The sequence below is a fragment of the Scyliorhinus torazame genome, chromosome 27, assembly GCF_047496885.1.
Source record: "Scyliorhinus torazame isolate Kashiwa2021f chromosome 27, sScyTor2.1, whole genome shotgun sequence".
In the NCBI taxonomy this organism is placed as follows: domain Eukaryota; kingdom Metazoa; phylum Chordata; class Chondrichthyes; order Carcharhiniformes; family Scyliorhinidae; genus Scyliorhinus; species Scyliorhinus torazame.
Genome location: NC_092733.1, coordinates 24,107,850 through 24,131,027, shown reverse-complemented (window position 1 = coordinate 24,131,027; position 23,178 = coordinate 24,107,850). Strand labels below are relative to the sequence as shown.

General features: G+C 47.5%; 1 protein-coding gene across 1 annotated transcript in view; it reads right to left on the bottom strand.

Moving 5' to 3' along the window:
* LOC140403397 (adhesion G protein-coupled receptor E3-like) overlaps nucleotides 1-23,178 on the bottom strand; it is an 82,045-nt gene that overhangs the window by 54,758 nt on the left and 4,109 nt on the right. The window contains exons 2-5 of the mRNA XM_072491327.1: nucleotides 19,460-19,552; nucleotides 18,043-18,192; nucleotides 16,839-16,922; nucleotides 5,050-5,202 (exon numbers count right to left, since the gene is read on the bottom strand). Of these exons, the coding sequence (XP_072347428.1) occupies nucleotides 5,050-5,202; nucleotides 16,839-16,922; nucleotides 18,043-18,192; nucleotides 19,460-19,552 (480 nt within the window). The remainder of the gene's footprint in view (nucleotides 1-5,049; nucleotides 5,203-16,838; nucleotides 16,923-18,042; nucleotides 18,193-19,459; nucleotides 19,553-23,178) is intronic.

The following is a 23,178-nucleotide window of genomic DNA, read 5'->3' as shown; positions in this document are numbered from 1 at the left end:
TTCTGGTAAATCTCTTCTGCACCCTCTCTAGAGCCTCCACATCTGGTAGTGTGGCGACCAGAATTGAACACTATACTCCAAGTGTGGCCTAACTAAGGTTCTATACAGCTGCAACATGACTTGCCAATTCTTATATTCAATGCCTCGGCCAATGAAGGCAAGCATGCCGTATGCCTTCTTGACCACCTTCTCCACCTGTGTTGCCCCTTTCAGTGACCTGTGGGCCTGTACACCTAGATCTCTCTGACTTTCAATACTCTTGAGGGTTCTACCATTCACTGTATATTCCCTACCTACATTAGACCTTCCAAAATGCATTACCTCACATTTGTCCAGATTGAACTCCATCTGCCATCTCTCCGCCCAAGTCTCCAAACAATCTAAATCCTGCTGTATCCTCTGACAGTCCTCATCGCTATCCGCCATTCCACCAACCTTTGTGTCGTCTGCAAACTTACTAATCAGACCAGTTACATTTTCCTCCAAATCATTTATATATACTACAAACAGCAATGGTCCCAGCACTGATCCCTGCGGAACACCACTAGTCACAGCCCTCCAATTAGAAAAGCACCCTTCCATTGCTACTCGCTGCCTTCTATGACCTAGCCAGTTCTGTATCCACCTTGCCAGCTCACCCCTGATCCCGTGTGATTTCACCTTTTGTACTGGTCTACCATGAGGGACCTTGTCAAAGGCCTTACTGAAGTCCATATAGACAACAACCACTGCCCTACCTGCATCAATCATCTTTGTGACCTCTTTGAAAATACTCGTAGGCAGCGAGCAACAAAGCCCAGCGCTGGATCCGTGCGGAAGCAATGGGCAATATAGGTTTATCCTCTCGGAAAAGTCCCAGCAGAGGCTCATGATCAGTCACGATAGTGAAGTGGCGGCCATATACATACTGGTGGAAGCGTTTCACTGCAAACACCACCGCCAGGCCCTCCTTCTCGATCTGCGCTCACTTCTTTACCGCTGCAGTCAATGTGCGGGAGGCGAAAGCTATCGGCCGCTCGGCCCTATTCTCCATCTTGTGGGACAGGGCGGCTCCAATACCATACGGAGATGCATCACACATGATGAGCAAAGGCTTTCCAGGATCATAGTGGGTTAGTAACCCAGAGAACGACAATTGTTGTTTTACCCACCGGAAAGTGGTTTCTTGCGGCTCACCCCAAACCCAGGTGTGATTCTTCTTTTGCAGAAGGTGCAACAGGGCCAGCGTAGTTGCCAGATTGGGGAGGAACTTCCCGTAATAGTTTACGAGGCCAAGAAAAGAACAAAGGTGCGAAGTGTCAGTCGGGCAGGGGCCTGTTGAATTGCACGTACCTTCTCTGCGACGGGGTGCAAACCTTTGCTGTCCACCCGATAACCCAGATAGACTACCTACTTCGCCTGAAAGATGCACTTTGTACGACGTAAACGGACTCCAGCCTCTGAAAAGCGTCTAAGGACAGCCTCCAAATTTTCCAAATGTTCCTGCTCCGACGTCCCTGTCATCAAAACGTCGTCTAAGTAGACAGCGACACGCAGTAAACCTCTCAAGATGCCCTCCATGACGCGTTGAAAAATAGCGCAGGCAGAGGATACCCCAAAGGGCGACTGTGTATATTCATACAGGCCCCGGGGTATATTAATAGTTATATATGGCCGGGAAGCAGGGTCCAGTTCCAACTGTAGGTAGGCGTGACTCATATCTAATTTTGTGAACGAGAGTCCGCCTGCAAGCTTCACGTAGAGATCGGTCGAGCCGGGAAGCCATATTCACTGTAAGTTTATCGTCGCCGCACAAGCTAACTGTGGCATTTGGCTTCATTACAGATACAATTGGCGCTGCCCAGTCCGCGAAACGGACAGGCCTGATAATACCCAAGGACTCCAAATGAGTGAGCTCCCCTTCTACTTTCTCGAGCAAGGCGTAAGGCACCGGGCACGCCCGGAAATAGCACGGCGTGGCTCCTGGTTCGACTTGGATACAGGCTACGGCCCCTTTTATTTTCCCCAAACTGGGCTGGAATACATGTGGGTACCGTCTTAGTACCTCTGTCAACCCTCCAGAACCTGTTTGGAGGATGTGCTACAACTGCAGCCGCAAATGGCGCAACTAATCCAGACCCAACAGGCTGGGCCCGTGGTCGTGCACCACGATAAGTGGGAAACACCCCTCCTGGGGTCCACAGACAACAGGAGTCATCATAGTTCCTGCAATGTCCAATGGTTGACCCGTGTAAGTGGCCAACCTGGCCTGTGTGTCGGTTAATGTAAGGGTCTGTATACCCTGCATGATGCGGTCGAATGTCCTCTGGGTGATCACGGAGACCGCTGCGCCAGTGTCCAACTCCATCTCAAGCAGGTGTACATTGACCTGTACTGTCACCTTAATGGGGGCCACAAGGGGAGCTGCCACACAATGCAGCTGCAGGCAGTCGTCCTGGGGACGTCTTCACTTCCTCGGGAGTAGTTGCCGCAGGTTCATCCAGATGGAAGGTATGGGCCCTGAGCTGGCCCCAGTTTCTGACGGAACGACGGCGCCTCTGGCGCCCCCAGGACCGGTGTCCGCGGCGGGGTCGGCACCCACAAGTCTGCCACTGACATGGCTCCTCATCCATTGGTTCTGGAGGCTTCCTTCGGGGAGAAACGTCCGGCGGCCACTGGCGTCGATCCGGATGCCGCACTGCCCAAGGTACCGCAGGGGTGCGGGGAGACACGTTTGGATGGAAGGGGTTGCACCCCAAGGCGTGCACCTGCATTCCCGGCAGCTCCTGCACTCCCCGTTCTGCGCTCTCTCAGGACAATACTATTTGGATGGCCTATTGAAAAGTCAATGTTGGCTCAGCTAACAACTTTCACTGGGTAGCCACATTATTAATACCGCAAACCAAACGGTCGCGTAACATTTCTGACAAGGTCTCACCATAGTCACAGTATTCCGCAATCCTGTGTAGCCTGGATAGAAACTCTGCAAGGGATTTTCCTAGGGTCCTCTCAGCGGTATTAAACCGGTAACGCTGAACTATCGTGGACGGGGTTGGGTTAAAATGTTGCCCCACTAAGGTCACAAGTTCATCAAACGTCTTGGTGCCCGGCGCAGCTGGGTACGTAAGGCTCCTAATCACCCCAAACGTATGCGGGCCGCAGACGGTGAGCAAAATGACCACCTGGCGCTCATTTTCGGTGATGTTGTTTGCCCGGAAATAGTAATGCATCCGTTGTGAGTACTGGTTCCAACTTTCCAGCGCAGCATCAAAGACATCCAAATGTCCATACAGAAAAAATACTTCCAACCTGTATCCAACAAAAATCCAGGGAGATGGCTTCAGCAGCATAGACAGCTATCCACTTTAACCCTCGTCGCCAGTTTTGTGAGGGCCATGAAGAATCCAGCACGAGTTGTAGGATAGAAAGAAATAACATTTATTTTCAATAACATATACAACAGCAGCAGTAACTCCCTTGCTGCTCACTCCTCTCTAGCTGGTTCCAAACTGGCCAGCTTTATTGATGCAGGGAATCTGCTAATGATTTCTCCGCCCCCGTCACTGGGAAAGCTCATACTCCCAAAGGATTGTGGGATTGCTATTAGTCCCCAGCCAGTGGTAAGAAGGCAGGTTATAACAAAGGCAATCCACTTTCTAGCATTTTGCCTTGTGGTGAAGTTCCATTGAGCTTCCTCTAACACAGGGACATTCTTTATGAGGCTTTGCTTGTCAATTTGGCTTGGCTGGTAGCACTCACATCTCGGGTGCTGAAGTGTGTGGATGAATATAGATACCCAGCAGCTCAAAATAAATAAGTCTATGAAAATAGCGGAATGGATAGATGAAGCCATAAACAAAATAAGTGCAGAAAGTATGATGAACTTGTATAAGGCACTGTTATAGTGCCGTGTACAATTTGAAATTAAATTAAATTAAAATAGTTTATTGCCACAAGTAGGCTTCAAATGAAGTTACTGTGAAAAGCCCCTAGTCACCACATTCCGGCGCCTGTTCCGGGAGGCTGGTACGGGAATTTGCGAATTCTACTCTAGAAAATACGTTAGATCATTCAAGGAAAGGGAATGAAGGTTCGTTAGGCTGATTTCTGGGGTAAACGTTGTCTAATGAGAAAGGTTTGAGCAAATTAGGTCTGTACTCATTGGAGTTTAGAAGAATGAGAGGTGATCTTATTGAAAGGGGCCTTGACTGAGTAGATGCTGATAGGATGATTCCCCTCATGTGGGAATCTCAAACTAGGGGCCACAGTTTAAAAATAAGGGCTCTCATTTAAGATGGACATGAGGAGAAATGTCTACTCTAAGGTGCCAGTTGCCTTTGAAATTATCTTCCAGAGAGAGCAATGGAGGCAGGGTCAGTGAACATATTCAAGGCGGACTTGGACAGATTTTTGATTGACAAGGGAGTCAAGGATTATGGGGGCAAGCAGGAAAGTGAAGTTAATGGCACAATTAGATCAGGCAAGAGCTTAGTGAATGGCAGAGCAGGGTCGATGGGCCGAATGGACAACTCCTGCTCCTATTTCTTCTGATCTTATGTCACTGGTTTCCACAGCCATTGAGCTCTGTCTCTTTATTTAAAGCAGGATTCCCTGCTGAATTCTCCATGGAGGACCCAACAGGTCATTGAGGTTACAGCAAACTCCACAGGACATACACCTAGGAAATATGAGCAGAAGTCGGCCATAAGGCCCATCAAGTTTGCTCCGCCATTTACAAAGATCTTAGCTGAACTTCTACATCAGCTCATATTGTCCCCCCACCACATCAGCTCGTATTGTCTCCCCCCACCAAACCTGTATTCCCTGATTCACTTCTTCTCCAAATCTCCATCACTCTCAGTCTTGAATATACTCATCAACTATGCCATGTTGAGAATTCCAAAGATTCACATCTCTCGGACTGAAGAAATGTTTCCGGATCTCAGTCCTAAATGGCCAACCCTTTATCCTGAGACCGTGAGGCAATGTGCTCCATCGCAAAACAGTTTTTGACTATTTTTATTTTCTGGAGTAACATCAGGAAATATAATGCGTTAATGTCCTACTCACCACTGCACCTTGATGAAAATACACTCTGCCGTAATTTACGTGGTTCAAGTACGTGCCCGCAGCTGCAGGACCGACCATTAGGTGCAAGGAAACATCTCATATTCACAGTGCACCAGTTAATACGAATGTATTCTTTCGAACCACAAGCCCAGTCTGAAACAAAGAGAACCAGAGCTACAAACAGTCTTTTCACTTTTTGTTGAACTGAATCACACAGTGATTATTTTAGCCTGGGTGTTAAAGAGTGGGGTTGATAACTTCCTGACTGCACAAAGCCTCTCCACCGTCAATAAAACACAAATCAGGAGTGCAACTGAATACGGACCACCTAGGGTTGGGGTGATGGGGGTGGCAAGGTATCTTTTGCTTCACATGACCAACTCAATTCCAGGTGGCGCAGTGGTTAGCACTGCTATCTAAGGCGCTGAGGACCCGGGTTCGATCCCAGCCCCGGGTCACTGTCTGTGTGGAGTTTGCACATTCACCCCGTGTCTGAGTAGGTTTCATCCCCACAACCCAAAGATGTGCAGGGTAGGTGAATTGGCCACACTAAATTGCACCTTAATTGGACAAAAAAATAATTGGGCACTCTGGGCGAGATTCTCCGACCCCCCCGCCGGGTCGGAGAATCGGCGGGGGCTGGCGTGAATCCCGCCCCCGCCGGTTGCCGAAGTCTCCGGCAGCGGAGATTCGGCGGGGGCGGGAATCACGGTGCGCCGGTTGGCGGGCCCCCCCCCGCACGATTCTCCGGCCCGGATGGGCCGAAGTCCCGCCGCTAAAATGCCTGTCCCGCCGGCGTAAATTAAACCACCGACCTTGCCGGCGGGACAAGGCGACGCGGGCAGGCTCCGGGGTCCTGGGGGGGGGCGCGGGGCGATCTGGCCCCGGGGGGTGCCCCCACGGTGGCCTGGCCCACGATCGGGGCCCACCGATCCGCAGGCGGGCCTGTGCTGTGGGGGCACTCTTTCCCTTCCGCCTTCGCCACGGTCTCCACCCTGGCGGAGACAGAAGAGACTCCCTCCACTGCGCATGCGTGGGAAGCTGTCAGCGGCCGCTGACGTTCCCGCGCATGCGCCGCCCGGAGATGTCATTTCCGCGCCAGCTGGCGGGGCACCAAAGGCCTTTTCCGCCAGCTGGCAGGGCGGAAATTCGTCCGGCGCCGACTTAGCCCCTCAAGGTTGGGGCTCGACCCCCAAAGATGCGGAGCATTCCGCACCTTTGGGGCGGCGCGATGCCCGTCTGATTTGCGCCGTTTTGGGCGCCAGTCGGCGGACATCACGCCGTTTCCGGAGAATTTCGCCCTCTGAATTTATTTTTTAAAAAGACCAACTCAAATTAGCGGTGAAATTCTCCAGAAACGGCGCGATGTCCGCCGACTGGCGCCCAAAACGGCACAAATCAGACGGGCATCGCGCCGCCCCAAAGGTGCGGAATGCTCCGCATCTTTGGGGGCCGAGCCCCAGCCTTGAGGGGCTAGGTCGGCGCCGGACTGATTTCCGCCCCGCCAGCTGGTGGAAAAGGCCTTTGGTGCCCCGCCATCTGGCGCGGAAATGACATCTCCGGGCGACGCATGCACGGGAGCGTCAGCGGCCACTGACGGCATTCCTGCGCATGCGCAGTGGAGGGAGTCTCTTCCGCCTCCGCCATGGTGGAGTCCGTGGCGAAGGCGGAAGGAAAAGAGTGTCCCCACGGCACAGGCCCGCCCGCGGATCGGTGGGCCCCGATCGCGGGCCTGGCCACCGTGGGGGCACCCCCGGGGCCAGATCGCCCCGCGCGCCCCCCAGGACCCCGGAGCCCGCCCGCGCCGCCTTGTCCCGCTGGTAAGGTAGGTGGTTTAATTTACGCCGGCGGGACAGGCATTTTAGCAGCGGGACTTCGGCCCATCCGGGCCGGAGAATCGCGCGGGGGGGGCCCGCCAACCGGCGCGGCGCGATTCCCGCCCCCGTCGAATCTCCGGTGCCGGAGACTTCGGCAACCGGCGGGGGCGAGATTCACGCCAGCCCCCGGCGATTCTCCGACCCAGCGGGGGGTCGGAGAATCTCGCCCCAGGTCAGTGACACCAATTTATCACTGTGTGCTTTGTCATTGTTCTCACAATATTTACTGGGTTTTGCGAATCTCAGCAATTTTGGAAGGATTTCCAGGTCATAAGAGAGTGTGCAGAGGTTGGCTGGAATGGACCATGGATGAGGGAATTCAGATACACAGCGAGGTTAGAGAATGTGTGATTACACTCCTAAGAGCAGAAAAGATTAAAGGGAGAGTTAATTGGAAGTGTTCAAAATCATGAAGGACAAGTGATGAAAAGCTCTTTCCACTGCCAGAAGGAATGAAATTCAGAGGATCCAGATTTAAAGTATTTGGCAAAAGAACCAGAGATGAGATGAAGAGAATTTTTCAATGCTCGTACTTTTCAAGGAGCATGGGGAAAACAATCATCCCCAGGACTTCCAGTGGCGGCCATGGTGTGAGTGGTCGCACACAGGGCAGCTCCTGCTTGAAGGCGTAGAAAAGAGCTCTTTTTACCCAAAATTGCGTATAACTTCAACGGAAAAGTGTAACTGAAGGTCGGAGAAGTTCCCCCCGGGAGTGGCATGTTTGCTTGTTACCAAACCTGGCAGAAGGTGAAGGAGAGGGTAGAGTGCCCGAGAGGAAGTGAGTTTAGGTTTCTGCAGGTAAGGTGGGGCAGCACGGTAGCACAGTGGTTAGCACTATTGCTTCACAGCTCCAGGGTTGCAGGTTCGATTCCCGGCTTGGGTTACTGTCTGTGCAGAGTCTGCACATTCTCCCCGTGTCTGCGTGGGTTTCCTCGGGGGGCTCTGGTTAGCTCCCACAGTGCAGGTTAGGTGGATTGGCCATGCTAAATTGCCCCTAGTGTCCAAAAAGGTGGGGTGGGGTTACTGGGTTACAGGGTGGAGGTGTGGGCTTGGGCTTGGGCAGGGTGTTCTTTCCAAGGGCTGGTGCAGACTAGATAGGCCAAATGGCCTCCTTCTGCAGTGTAAATTCTGTGATTCTATGGTTGTATGATTCTAGCGGAAGGAATTTGGAAAGAGTTCCCCAGATTGACGAGGTACACCCTGTTGGAGCGACTGATGCTTCTGGATGTGGAAGGGGAGGGCAGGATCAGAGACATATACGGGTGGCTTGGAGAGCAGGGAGTTGAGCAGGCGGTGAAGATTAATGAAAAGTGGAAGGAGGAGCTGGGAGGGGAGATAAACTGGGGAGTATGGAATGAGGTGCTTCGAAGGGTAAATACGACCTCCTCGTGCGCAAGGATGAGCCTGATACAGTTCAAGGTGGTACATAGGGTACATATGACTCGGAGAAGAATGAATGGGTTCTTCCAGTTAGTGGCAGAAGTGTGGGCGGGAACCAAAGAAACACACAGACATGTTTTGGGGCTGTGAAACGTTGGAGAGATTCTGGGCAGGAGTGTTCGCGGCGCTAACAAGGATAATGGGGGAGGAGGTTGAGCCGGACCCTTTGGTGGGATATTGGGAGGCTGGGGCTGATGGAGGGGAGGAAGGCCGATGTTGTGGCCTCTCTGATTACCTACAATTCTGTTGGAGTGGCAGTCAGTACAGCCACCGGGGGTGGCGGTCTGGCTGGGGGGGGTCTTGTATGACTTTCTTAGGCTGGAAAAGATCAAATGCGAATTAAGGGGTTCAGTGGAGGGCTTCGAGGCAAGGTGGGGGATGTTCGAGCCAAGTTTGAGGAGCTATTCGTCACGGGGGCGGGAGGGGTGGGGTGATGGGGGTGGGTGAAAAAGGGGAAGATTTGTACTAACTATATATTGTGTGTTGGGGGGTTTACTCCCCGAATTGTTTATGTTTTGTCACCTTTTATATAAGTTTTGAATAAAATACATTTAAAACAAAAACCCATCCCCACACCGTATGTCCCATCTTGGTTATTACATATATTTAGAAGCATGAGTTGAAATCCCATTAATGTAGCTATGGAATTAAAAATCAATTCTCAGTGAGAGTGGTAGTGATAATGACACGGCATATTGTTGCACAAATCCATCTGGTTCGTTAATATCCTCTGGGGATTGAAAAGTAACGTGATATTTTGCCAGAAATCGGCAAAGGCCAATTGAAGGCGGGAAAAGCGGCACTTTCACCGCCATATAATGCCGCACCTTGGGAAAAAAAACTTCAAGGAACGGGTCCCTCACTGGGAGGCAGCCTCAGATTCACCCGCCCCGCCAGAAACTTAGAAATGCAATGATCAGGGAACCATTTTTAAAGGCCGCCCCAGCACACAGCAACCGAACCAGTTATCGATGGAATCCTCCCGGCACCCCAATCCGACGCCCCCCCCCCCCCCCCCCCCCGGCACTGGCTAGGAAACCCCTATCTGGACAGTGTCCAGGTAGAGCCCGGGCAGTGGAAAGGCTGCCAGGGTAGTGCCAAGGCAGTACCCTCTCATGATTCTCTCCCCCATAAGTGCTGCGCTCATGCTGGTCTACTTGCCAGGCGTGCACCTTCAGAGAACAGTCATGTTGTTCTGTTGTAACGCTGCCGTGGATGGATTTTTTGACCAAGGGAGAATGATTCCGGCCTGATAATGCAACGTTAATTTATTATAATGGTGCTCACGATGATCAACATCTTTAAATATGCCCCATCACTGACAGGGGGAGGGGACAATCGTGTCATGCTTTTAAGCCTACTTAAAACGCGACTTTGGCCTTCTCGCAATATTTTCCACTCCTGCCGTCAACCTCAGCTGATGTGAGCAGGATTGGAAAATCTGAGCCGTACAGTGGGACACATGGCAAAAAACTGACAATAGACTGCAGGGATTCAGGAAGACGGCTCACCGCCACCTTGTCAAGGGAATCACTCCGTAGGAACAGAGTAAGCATAGCCCCTGGGGTGGGGGGGAGGGGGGGTTAGAGTGACTTGCCAGGGTAGAACATGGCATAGGTTGGCACTGCCAGGTTGTGAGTGCCAACCTGATGGTGCCAATCTGTGCGAGGGGCAGTGCCTGGGCGGGCCCTAGCGGGAGCCAATGAGGCGGGGGCGGGGGTGGGGAGTGCCGGCTATTCTTTGGTAGGGGAGGGGGAGGGGAAGAATGCAAATTGCTGGTGATGCGACCATCAATTCACTCGAGGCAAGAGTAAAAGTAAACCATGGCTTTAATCAACTTAGAACAGTGCCTGCCTGCGACTGATACAATACTGTGCGCCGCCTACAGGTCGACTGCTCTTTATACCCGTTTCAAGGGGAGGAGCCATGGGCGGAGCCCATACATGTCCCAGCATGTTCCCCTGTGGATGATGCCATACAATGGCCCATAGGTGGGGCCCACAAGGCAACAGCATAGTATAGATGCAAATACAAAGGCAAAGCATGGTACTGATACAATGGTGGATTATTGGTGTAATACATTCACCACAGCTGGTGAGGATTGTCAGGAGATCGATAGCCTGCAATGCTGGTCAGGGTGCCCTTTACAGAGGGTGCCCGTTATTAGACGTTTTAGTTGCTGTGATATGAAGAGTCTAAAGTTCTGTTCCTTTTTCACCAACACACATTTATTTCATTCCAACAGACTTTGCACAAAACTCTAACTACACATCACCTGCCAGAGGTCACCTGAAGCCCCTTTACATATCAGTGTCAATTAATGGATACTTAACATAAATGAGACAACTAATTGCAATGTCTCTTAACCCATTACTTAACAGTCTCCCCTTCCTTGGAGAAAAAAAATAATTAGGTGAAAACAAAATTTCAAGAAACTCAAAAAAACACACATGATTTCCCCCCCCCCCCCCTTTCTTTTCCAGTTTTTTTTTGTTTGGACGAGAAAGAAAAAAAAACAGTCACAGAAACAAGCGCCCTTCATTAACAATATCCAAAAGTTTCTGTGAACTCGCCCCTCTTTTCGTAAAACAGTCTGACAGTTGATAACTACTGTCGACCCATTTAATTTTTGTTATTTCCCCTCTGTCCAACATCTGCTTCAAACTTGCGATGTGTATCTGTAACCTCTTTTCATTGACACTTTTTATAGAGTGCACATTTTCCCACAGGGATTTATTGTCAACGTGACAGTCAATAGGTATATTACCCAAATCCCCTAATCCCAAAATTTCTGTCAATATCTGACTTACATAAAAGGCCATATCCACCGCCTCTACAAGGTTTAACGTCTCAGCAGCCAAAGTGCTTTTTACCACTCTCCTTATTTTCTTTGTTTCCCACACAAGCAGGCAACATTTACCATTGTTCCCCAAAAGGAAAATTATAAAACCTCCTGCGCTTGAAACCCCATCACATAAATTTGCGTAGGACGCATCACTATAAACTATGAGTTTCAAGTGCCTAAGGTCACCTAAAACCGGGAACTTCAAAACACACTCCTGCATTTTTAGTTTGGCCAACACTTTATTTGCTCTTATTATGTCTTCCACTTTGGGATCATTCATTTTTGTACTCAACTCTAAGACATCAAAACTCACGTCCGGTCTAGTCTGTCTACCTAAGTTGCCCAATTAAACTTCGCAGTTGCTCTTTTTCTATCTTTGAAACCATTGCGTCTTTTTGTGAAACTCGGCCACGACTAATTGCTATTGGGCTGATGCTTTCCAAATAAGATTGCTGACGTAAAGTTGCCCCTAACTTAGTCTGTCCAATTTCCAGTCCAATATATTTAAATGCGCCGGAAGCTTGACTTCCAACCCTGAATTCTTTCCTCAAACCAGAGATTACAATAGCTTCAAAATCATTAGTACCACTCCACAAAAAATCATCGACATGCATCATAAATATGCCAGAAAGATTTCCTTTATAGTGCCAGCAAAACATTGCAGGATCTGCTTTCAACTGGCAACAGCCTAACTTTAACAAAACTGACCTGACCGAAAAATACCAGACTCTAGATGCATCATTTAATCCATATACACATTTGTTCAACTTCCAGAGTACCCCTTCTGTGTTAGTTGCTTCTTTCGGAGGACGGAGAAAAATGTCTCTCTGGAGCTGATGCCCCTGCAAAAAGGCAGCTTTTATATCTATAGATTTGCATTCCCATGCCTGTGTGGTTAATAGAGCCAAGAAGATCTTTAAAATAACCTTTCCTGCTGTAGGTGAATCTACCCTTAAATCCTGATCTTCTAAGTTTTCTCCAAATCTCCTTGCCACAAGCCTGGCCTTTGCCTTATAAGTTCCATCTGGAAGAACCTTTTTCATGCAAATCCATCTGTGGGATAGAGCTCTTTGTCCCCTATCCGGTACTTCCGTGTATACCCCAAATTCACTCCAACTATGCAGTTCTTGCTGTTTAGCATTTTTGATAACTTTTTCATCAAATTTATTTGAATCCACCAAAATCTCACGTGCATGTGGGCTTCTACTCCTATTCGTAGCCTTACTCATGTTCCGAGATCTTGATAAACTACGTCCCCTCTCCCGCCTGTACTGCTACTGCTTGATCTTTCTCTTTTGCTGTGGGATGTCCTTTCAATAGTTCTCAACCTTTTCCTGCGGACCTGTTCACTATCTGATGTACTATCTGAACTGGCACTGCGTTTCTGTGCCTTCCATTTTTGAACTTTGTTTTCCCAATCTATTGTCTTGATTCCTTCCCCTGAATGCAGTGCATTCAACCAATGTTTATACTTTCCAGTGGCCTTCCCTACTCTACTAATAACAGTTGCATCCTTCCATTGACTAGACCCTTCAGGCAAGTATGTCACTTTTGTACCAACTTTTGGCAGTTGCCCTTTTGGAAAAATGGCCTGTTCTAATTCATCAGAAGTGTTGTGTTCCTCTACAGAAACCCTGTCTATATCAGTTAACTGATCCTCATAATTCTGTAACACATGCGTACCAGATGACTCTGGTTCCTCGTCATGTCTGTCTGCTCTGTCTAAATTTGAAAATGTGTAATCTGTACTCATTATCCTTGATGAATGTACCCTAACAGTTTGATTACCATGTTGCAAAATAATTGTTTTGCCATCTATGCTTTGATCTTCCCTGGGCCTTTCCATTCATTAGAATTGTCTCTCTTATAGTATACCATGCCTCCTTGCTGAAAAACGGCATCTGATGGCCATACGTTATGTCTTAAAGCTCTGCGACTTCTTTCATAGACTTCTGCTTCCAAAAAAGCTTTTCTACTGCTATGTAATGCATTTAAATGTTCAGCAAAACCAGAGCTAATTGTAGTCCCCTCCCAAGCTGGAGGCTGGTCATCCAAAATGGATGGAATTTTAGGATTTCTACCAAACACTAATTGATAAGGACTATAGCCCCCAACCATCTGCAATGAATTATTTGCATGCACCGCCCATGCTCAAGCTGAATTTAGCCTGCAATTTGGTCGATCTGTCAAAATCTTCCGAAGCATATCAATCGATGACAGCATGATTTCTTTCACAGACACCATTACTAAATGGGCTTTCTGCGGCCGTATTCATAACTCTGATATTCACGTTTTCACACATATCCCTAAACACATCATTAGCAAATTCTCCCCCATTGTCCGTAAGGAATTTTGCCGGTGGACCCATTCCTGTCCCTATCCATTTTTCCACGATTTGATCCAGAATTACTCTCTTTTCTTCACTTCGTACAATCGTTGATTGACTAAATCTGGTTGCTAAATCTACAAAATGCAAAATAAATATATTATTTGCTTTATCCCAGATCTTAAGGTCCATGGCCACAATGTCGTTAAAATCCCTGGCCAAAGGTAGGGTTACTATCGGTCGTGCTGTTGTCCTTCTGTACTTCCTACAAACTTCACAGCAATCACTAACCTGTTCTATCAGTTTAGTATAGTCGTCATCCCTTACCCCTGCATCCTTTAATACATTTTTCAGCCTCCGAGGAGACGGATGTGCAAATTGCCTATGCAGTTTTAATACCACAAGCTTTTTATCAGCTAAAGTCCCATTTTCAACTGCCGTTAACACATCCTTAACCACTCTACTTGAAATATTATTTGTCAGTGATGGAATACAATAGTGTCCCGACTGTGTAAATTGTAAGTCCATCGTCTTTCCAAAAACTGTCGCCTTATCCTGTTCCATATCCAGTTTCATGTGTGCTTTCTTCATCGACGGTCTGCTCAGAAGCAAAGGTATCTCACTTGATACAACATCCGTCTAATGAAATGATTCACTCCGGCAATATTGCAAGTGATCACCACTCTTTTCAGCGACTTCAGAGTATTATCATCCCCAAACCTGAAACTTGTGGAACTTTCAAATTCCTTAACCTTGTTACGATTTTCAGCATTCAAAGAGTCCAGGTAACATTTTAACCAGTCAATTCCACACACAGTAGATGTGCAGCCACTGTCCAATACAGCACAGTTAAAGGATTCTGCAACTAACACCCTCATTACCGGCGTAAAACTGCTTGTCAATAGGACAATGCCTTCTTTCTGGTCACTATCTTTTTCCTCTTCTGACTCTTCCGTGTCACGTGTCGCTTCAAACACTCGATCATACCGAGTTGGACAGTTGAACGCATAATGGTATTGAGAGTCACATCAAAAACATCGATTTATCATGCCCCGCGTATTTCTGGGGTTCATCGTCCTATTGTAGGTTCTAACTGGGTTTCTGTCTTCATAATTTCCTTGTCTCGGTCTCCTTCTCTCGTCTTGAGCCCTGTCCGTAGCCATAAGATTTCGCCATCCTGTTAGTAGTGTATCTTCCATATTCTGCCTTATTGCAGGCTGACCTATTTAGGTCATCAAAGCCATCGGAATCAAATGTTTCCCCAGAAACCTTTGTAAAGCTTTTGTCATCTGTTCGAATAAGGTATCCTTATCAGTAAACTGAACTCCTGTCAAAACGAGGAGCCTATCCATGTTGCTCACTCTAGCACAGTCAAGTAATTTAAAGGCCAACACAGACTGTGGAAATTCCAGGTTGTTTTTCTGCAGCCTTTTATATAGTCTGCCAAATTCCATTATATAGTCTTCCATGGAGATATCCTCCATTTTCCGGAATTTATCAAAATCCAACCATGCTTCATATGCACTTAACAAGTCATCTTTCTTATAAATCTTATCCATATAATGTAATAAAGTCTCCAGACCTTCTTCTGAGTCTAACTCTTCCAATTCCAGCTCAGAAAGCACTTTGTTTCAGATTTTACTGCCATATGGTAGAGAAAGAGCCAATGCCATACCTTGTTTTCTCTTTCCCAAAGCAGTTACCTTAGTCCACATAACTACTGCACTTCTCCATTGGTCGTACGATTCCCTTTCAGAAAATAAGGGAGGATAGTCATATCCAGCCATCTTTATCCTCGGTCCAGCCATATATCCCTTTTTTTTCTTTTCTCACTCACTCCTTGGTTTGATCTGGAAAAGTTGTATCTTTCAACCCTTCACATTTACACAGCAACCATCCTCTGCTGCCAATTGTTAGACGTTTTAGTTGCTGTGATATGAAAAATCTAAAGTTCTGTTCATTTTTCACCAACACACATTTATTTCATTCCAACAGACTTTGCACAAAACTCTAACTACACATCACCTGCCAGAGGCCACCTGAAGCCCCTTTACATATCAGTGTCAATTAATGGATACTTAACATAAATGAGACAACTAATTGCAATGTCTCTTAGCCCATTACTTAATACCCGTTCTAAGAGGCCCAGCCTGCCAGAATGACAGTGTAAACCACGGCCACTCATTTTATTTGGTCTAAGAGGATCAAGATTTGGATAGAAAATTGGTTTGTGCAACTGGGGAGTTGCACGCCAGGTTTATGTCTGGTAAGATTTTGCTCATATTTCCAAGTCAGAATGGCGAGTGGCTTGGAGGGGAACTTGCAGGTAGTGGTGTTCCCATGCATCTGCTGCTCGTATCCTTCTAGCAGGTAGAGGTCATGGGTTTGGATGTGCTATCAAAGGATGGGCTATCAAACGAGTCTTGGTGAATTCCTGCGGTGCATCTTGCTGCCGTTGTGCGACGGTGGTGGAGAAGAGCGAATGTTAAAAGTGGTGGATGGAGTGCCGATCAAATGAGCTGTTAGATAATGCAGCAATAGAGTTACTATCTCTGGTTGGACGTATTCATGGAGGTTTTATTATCCATCTAAGTAGAACCAGCAAGCTCCGCTTTAATCCACTCACAGAATCATAGAATTGTTACAGCGCAGGACGAAGCCATTCAGCCCATCCTGTCACACCATCCGGATTTAGAACTATGTCATCATTCCTTCACTATCACTGCATCAAAATCCTGGAACCTCCCTCCTACAGCGCTGTACCTACACCACAGGGACTGCAAGTGTCCAAGAAGGCTGCTCACCACCGCCTTCTCAAGGTCAATTAGGGATGGGAAAGAGTTGCTACCTTGTCAGCGAAGCCAACATCCTGTGAAAGAGTTTTTTAAAAAGGGGTTGCACATCTATCAAAATCCGGCAGAATGCACTCTGGTGCAAAAGTTTGTATTTGATTTAATAATTCACAGGATGTGGCCATTGCTGGAAAGGTCAGCAGTTATTGCCCATCCTCAGTTAGGATGTGAGCCACCTTCTTGAAACCCTGCAGATTTTGCCAATTTTTATGTGACACAGGCCACTCTATGTATCTTTCCCCTAAGGGACATTAGCAAACCAGATGTGTTTTGACAACAATGCAGTGGTGTCATTACTGCCTTACTAAATTACTCATTACTGCTCCTAAATTATCAGCCCAGGTCTCTGGATTACTACATAACCACCACGTTACTGTACACCCACATCCACAACCATACATTTTTAGATGGCAGAAAGAACAGAAGATATACCAATGGTGATGACTCACCAAAGCAGAAACTTCTTCTGTCAATGTATCCAGGTGGGCACAATGTCCCATTCGCAGTGTAGTTGATATAATACTGGTCCAGTTCTGCAAAAGAAAATAGTCCTTCGATACAAATTGCCCGTTGCAAAGAGGTTTTCGTGGAAAGGAAAAACAAATGGAAGATTTTTCAGAGGGGTGGCGACGGTGTGAAGTCAGGATCAGCCACCTGCTACCCACACACAACAAGATGCTAAATTGCCCCTTGGTCCAGGGATGTACAGATTAGATCACGGGGAAATGGCTGTGGAGAATGCTCTTTCAGAGGATTGGGGCAGACTCAATGGACCAAATGGCCTCCTCCTGCACTGTAGAAATTATATGGTTCTGTGGTATATACACATCTGGGTGGAGGTTTCCTCTGGTGAATTGAGTGCTCAAAAGAAAGGGGTTTGTAATGGACACAGGACATTGGCATTCATTCCTTTAGGGCCCCGCTTGTGCTGCCCATTTGTACCCCATGGCAGATGGGGGTTGGGGGAGGAGAATTCTTTCAGCCACTTAGATTTACCTGGCAAATTGAACCAAAACTAGACAGGAGCCTGGCAAATAAACGCAAATTGAGTTCAGGTAATGCCATGTTGACCCGTTTACGTCCCCGCCATTTTGCCAATGCCAATTGTCGCTCCCACAAAGCAACTGCAAGAGGCGCAAGTCCGGAGGTAGCGCTTTCAAAGGACACTCAGCAGAATCCTCAGCTGCGTTCAGGTGACTCTGCATTGAGCTCGTCTTGGAAATGATTTTTTTTCTTGCTTCAAAAGCTCGACTGACTCAGAAGATGTAAAAACCCATTAGAAGGCTGTTCCTGAACTGGTGGCAGACCAGATTCCCCAACCCCCTCATGTGCAAATGGCCTAATGCAAACAGACAAATGGGGAGAATATTCAAGCTTATTGCGCCATTTCATTTCATCATGGCTGATCTGATTGTGGCCTGCCTACCCCCATAACCTTTAACCCCTTAGTCAGCCAAGGATCCATCTAATCCAATGAAGGAAGTTGAGCTGAAGAGAAACCTTAACTATGCTAGAAACTCCTTTGTCCGACCCACACTCATTCACAGTTAGCCCCCATAATGTTCAAGAGAGATCATAAACCGAGACAACAGCTTCACAATACGTATAAGAATTACCTCATAGAGAGGCTTAATTGTGATTCCTTACTATTACCTCTGCATTTTTGTATCAAAGAGGCATATTCTGGAATATTTTCCGTTTTCAAACATCCACAGTGCAAATTTGCAGGTACAAGTTGACATTTTTGGGCATTTGTACAGTTTTTGATTCGAATAGCTTGATCCATGTCACAGTGATCGTAACCTGAAACGTAGGGAACATGTATTAGAAGAGTTGTTTTACCTTTGGTCCATTAAGGTGCACAGCGGGAGCCAGTGGATATTTTCCTCTTGGAGATTTGGGGATGGTTGGGAGGTGTTGGGGGGCAGGGGGGTGTGGGGGGGCATGGAGTTGTCAAGTTAAACCGGTGTCAGTGATAACGGTTAATATTTTCACAATTCCTGGAGAGTCCGTGCAGCGTGTTCCTGAAGTGTTGGCTACTGCATTGGGTAAAGGTGCTAAGGCTCTCGCCACATAACCAGCTTAACTTTATGGCGCCAGATTTAAATGGGGAGGGGGGGGTGAGTGATGGTGAGGTTGGTTAGCTCAGTTAGCTGGACGGCTAGTTCATGCTGCAGTGCGACACCAACAGCACAGGTTCAATCCCCGTACCAGCTGAGATTATTCATGAAGGTCCCGCCTTCTCAACCTTTCCCCTCTCCTGCGGTCTCAATGGGGAGGGCGGCCTATGGAGCTCTGGGACAGTATAAATGGGGAAGGGTACAGGGCGCGGGGGAATGCTTCAAGCTGGTCATCTCTCTGAGTTTCCTGCCCATTTTCACAGCCTCTTCCATTCTGCATAGCAATCTTTCTGCTCGGTCAGATTCTGTGCACTGCAGGGAGATCCATCCACGTGACTAATAGATACTCTTACTCCACAGCAACATGCCCCAATTACATAAGTTCAGAGAATTCCAGTGTAAAGTGACGACACAGGTTTTGAGACCATCAGGATTGTTTAGCGATGCGTCTAGAGTTTAACACAGCCATGTTCTAGTTAAGTAATCTGATAGAATGGCGAAAAATGTTGGGTGCTGTGTGTGTGATCCTAATCCACAAGCACATAAGTAGCCAGGTTTTGACTCGCCATCAAGTTAGAAGCTCATTGGTTCATCTCCGAGTCCAGAGGGTTGAACACAAAATGTGGGGCTGACACTCCAGCACATCACTGAGAGAGTGCTGCACTGTTGGAGGTGCCATCTTTTGGATGAGATGTGATTAAACCGTGGCCCGTTCTGCTCTCTGAGGTGGATGTGAAAGATCCTAAGACACTATTCAGAAGAGCTGATGCTTACTTAGTTTTCTGTTAATGGGAGCTTGCTGTGCATAATTTGGCTGTAACATTTCCTCCATTACAACAGTGACCAGGCTTCAAAAAGTACTTCCTTGGCCATAAAGTACTTTGGAACATCATGAGTTTTTGAAGGGCACTATATAAACACAAGTCTTCCATTTGCAATCAATACCTTACCAATGCAAAAACCATTGTTTTGCAAGTAGAAAAATGGTTTGCAGTTATCACTCGTGATGATGAATTGATTCATTAATGTCCCAAAGTAGGTCACTGTAACGAAAAGAAACACTTAATTACTCAACAATATCCCTTCTTTTTTTCAAGTAATTGTTGATCATGAGGTCTCTTGCGGCAAAATAGCACAGTGGTTAGCACTGTGGCTTTACAGTATCAGAGTCCCAGTTTTGATTCCGGCTTGGGTCACTGACTGTGCGGAGTCTGCACGTTCACCCTGTGTCTGCGTGGGTTTCCTCCGGGTGCTCCGGTTTCCTCCCACAAGTCTCGAAAGACGTGCTTGTTAGGTAATTTGGACATTCTGAATTCTCGCTCCGTGTACCCGAACAGACGCCGGAATGTGGTGACTAGGGGATTTTCACAGTAACTTCATTGCAGTGTTAATGTCCAGACTCTATACAGCTGCAACATGACTTGCCAGTTTTTATACTCAATGCCCCGGCCAATGAAGGCAAGCATGCCGTATGCCTTCTTGACTGCCTTCTTCACTTGTGTTGCCCCTTTCAGTGACCTGTGGACCAATACACCTAGATCTCTCTGACTGCCAATACTCTTGAGGGTTCTACCATTCACTGTATATTCCCTACCTGTATTAGACCTTCTAAAATGCATTACCTCACATTTGTCCGGATTAAACTCCATCTGCCATCTCTCCGCCCAAGTCTCCAAACAATCTAAATCCTGCTGTATCCTCTGACAGTCCTCATCGCTATCCGTAATTCCACAACCTTTGTGTTGTCCGCAAACGTACTAATCACACCAGTTACATTTTCCTCCAAATCATTTATATATACTATGAACAGCAAAGGTCCCAGCACTAAACCCTGCGGAACATCACTAGTCACAGCCCTCCAATCAGAAAAGCACTCTTCCATTGCCACTCTCTGCCTTCTATGACCTAGCCAGTTCTGTATCCATCTTGCCAGCTCACCTCTGATCCCTTGTGACTTCACCTTTTGTACCAGTCTGCCATGACGGACCTTGTCAAAGGCCTTACTGAAGTCCATATAGACAATATCCACTGCCCTACCTGCATTAGTCATCTTTGTGACCTCCTCGAAAAACTCTATCAAGTTAGTGAGACACGAACTCCCCTTCACAAAACCGTGCTGCTCTCGCTAATACATCCACTTGCTTCCAAATAGGAGTAGATCCTGTCTCGAAGAATTCTCTCCAGTAATTTTCCTTCCACTGACATCAGGCTCACCGGCCTTTAGTTCCCTGGATTATCCTTGCAACCTTCTTAAACAAAGGAACAACATTGGCTATTCTCCAGTCCTCCGGGTCATCACCCGAAGACAGTGAGGATCCAAAGATTTCTGTCAAGACCGCAGCAATTTCCTCTCTTGCCTCCTTCAGTATCAACACAGCCGCTTAATTCTACGACTCCAAGACTCATCCAGCCTGGGCCTACCGACATATTTTCGTATTACCATGCATAGGTTGCTCTGTTTATGAACCCCAGCCTTCCAGTCATCATTTTATTTTTTTTATTTTTAGAGTACCCAATTCATTTTTTTTCAATTAAGGGGCAATTTTGCGTGGCCAATCCAACTGGCTTGCACATTTCTGGGTTGTGGGGGCGAAACCCATGCAAACACGGGGAGAATGTGCACACTCCACATGGACAGTGACCCAGAGCCGGGATCGAACCTGGGACCTTGGCGCCGTGGCCCTCCAGTTATCATTAATGAACCAAGTCAATTACTCAATCTTCAACAGAGCTCTACACTATATTACCTGGTTGGGTCTGCGATTTAAAAAAAGTTTTTTTTTAATATTTTTATTCTCTTCCTTTTTCACATTTTCTCCCAAATTTACACCCTGAATGTTCACATAAACAAATGACAAAAAGGAATCACCCATAGTCATCATTAACACACACAGTCCCCCTCCCCCCAACCCTCCATACCACCCCCCCCAACTAATGGTCGATGTTATCCAGTTCTCGAAAGTGCATAATGAATAATGCCCATGAATTGTAGAACCCCTCCATCCTTCCCCTCAGTTCAAACTTAACCTTCTCAAGAGTCAAGAATTCCGGCAGGTCCCCATGCCACGCAGGGCACAGGGTGGAGAGGTTGCTCTCCAACCCACCAAGATCCGCCTTCGGGCAATCAACAAGGCGAAGACTACAACACCTGCCTCACCCAATTCCAACCCTGGCTGGTCTGACACCCCGAATATGGCCTCCCGAGGGCCCGGGTTTCACGTGCACCACTTTAGAGATTACCCTAAAAACCTCCTTCCAGTAACCCTCCAGCTTTGGACAGGACCAAAATGTATGAATGTGATTTGCGGGGCCCTCCCTCAATGTTCTCACACATCTTCTACCCCTTCAAAGAACCGGCTCATCCTCACCCTCATGAGGTGTGCTATGTATCCCACCTTCAGCTGTATCAGCCCCAACCTCACACACGAGGTGGAAGCGTTCACTCTCTGGAGCGCCTCACACCAGAACCCCTCCTCCATATCCTCTCCCAACTCTTCCTCCCACTTTGCTTTGATCCCTTCCAGTGGTGCCTTCTCCTCTTCCAACATAGCTCCGTAACCGATGACATTACCCCCTTCTCCAGTCCCCTGTCATTAGCACCTCCTCCAGCAATGTGGAGGCCGGCTCCACCGGGAAGCTCTGTATGCGATGCAAAAGTTGCGTTTGGTTTCAATGTTCCATCAATGTTTCCCGCATCTCCAAACTGACCTTAATTACTGTCTCTCTAAGTACAGTCATTAATTTTGATTAGACTACTGGCAAATACAGTTTGGACCCAGGGTAATCGCAAAATAGATGCCAAAACCTGCTCACAGATAGCATGACCACCAACATATTTCACGTGAAATACACAGTTCCGGAACTATCATCTTCCTGATCAAAGTATATGGACGATAGATCATGGCGGGAATTTTCCGACCGTTGGAATTCTCTGTTCCCACCGACAGCGCACCTTAGAGTTTCCCGGGTTTCCCGGCGCACGGGATGTCTTCAATGGGAAATCCCATTGACAAGTGGCAGGAGTGGAGAATGCCGCCCTCCAGCGGATGGCGTGCCGCCGAGAAACATGTGGCTGGGGGACCTGAGAATCCCGCCCCCATATGTCGCTGAGGCACTGGTTCCACCATTTTGGGGTGCGAACCTTTAGTTTATATTATGATCATAAAGGCACAAATTCCTAATCGGATGCATGATGGACATCAAGAACAGGTTACTCTCTGAACGAGCTATTTACATAGCAAATCATCTCAAGGGGGTTTACAGATGTGATTATCATAAGGAGATTTTAAAACACATGACCAAAAGTTCCTTAGAGGGAAGGAATTCCAGAATTTCACAGCCAAGCAGCTGAAGACTTGGCCGCCACTGGTGGAACAATGAAAATCAGGGATATAAATTAGGCTAGATTTGGAGGAGCGCAGAGATGTCTGAGGGCTGCAGGGTTGGAGGAGGTTACAATGATAGGGCAAGGTTTGAAAACAAGAATAAGTCATTTTCAATCAAAGCATTGCCATCGAGCAAAGTGGTAATGGGGGAAAGGGACTTTGCACGAGACATGTCTTCAAAGTGGTCAAAGGCTTCCAATCATGTGGCTGCCTTGATATTTCAGTCATCCATGTGTGCCGGGCTGCCCTCGCAACAGCTGCTTAATTTAGGCCTTTATATAATG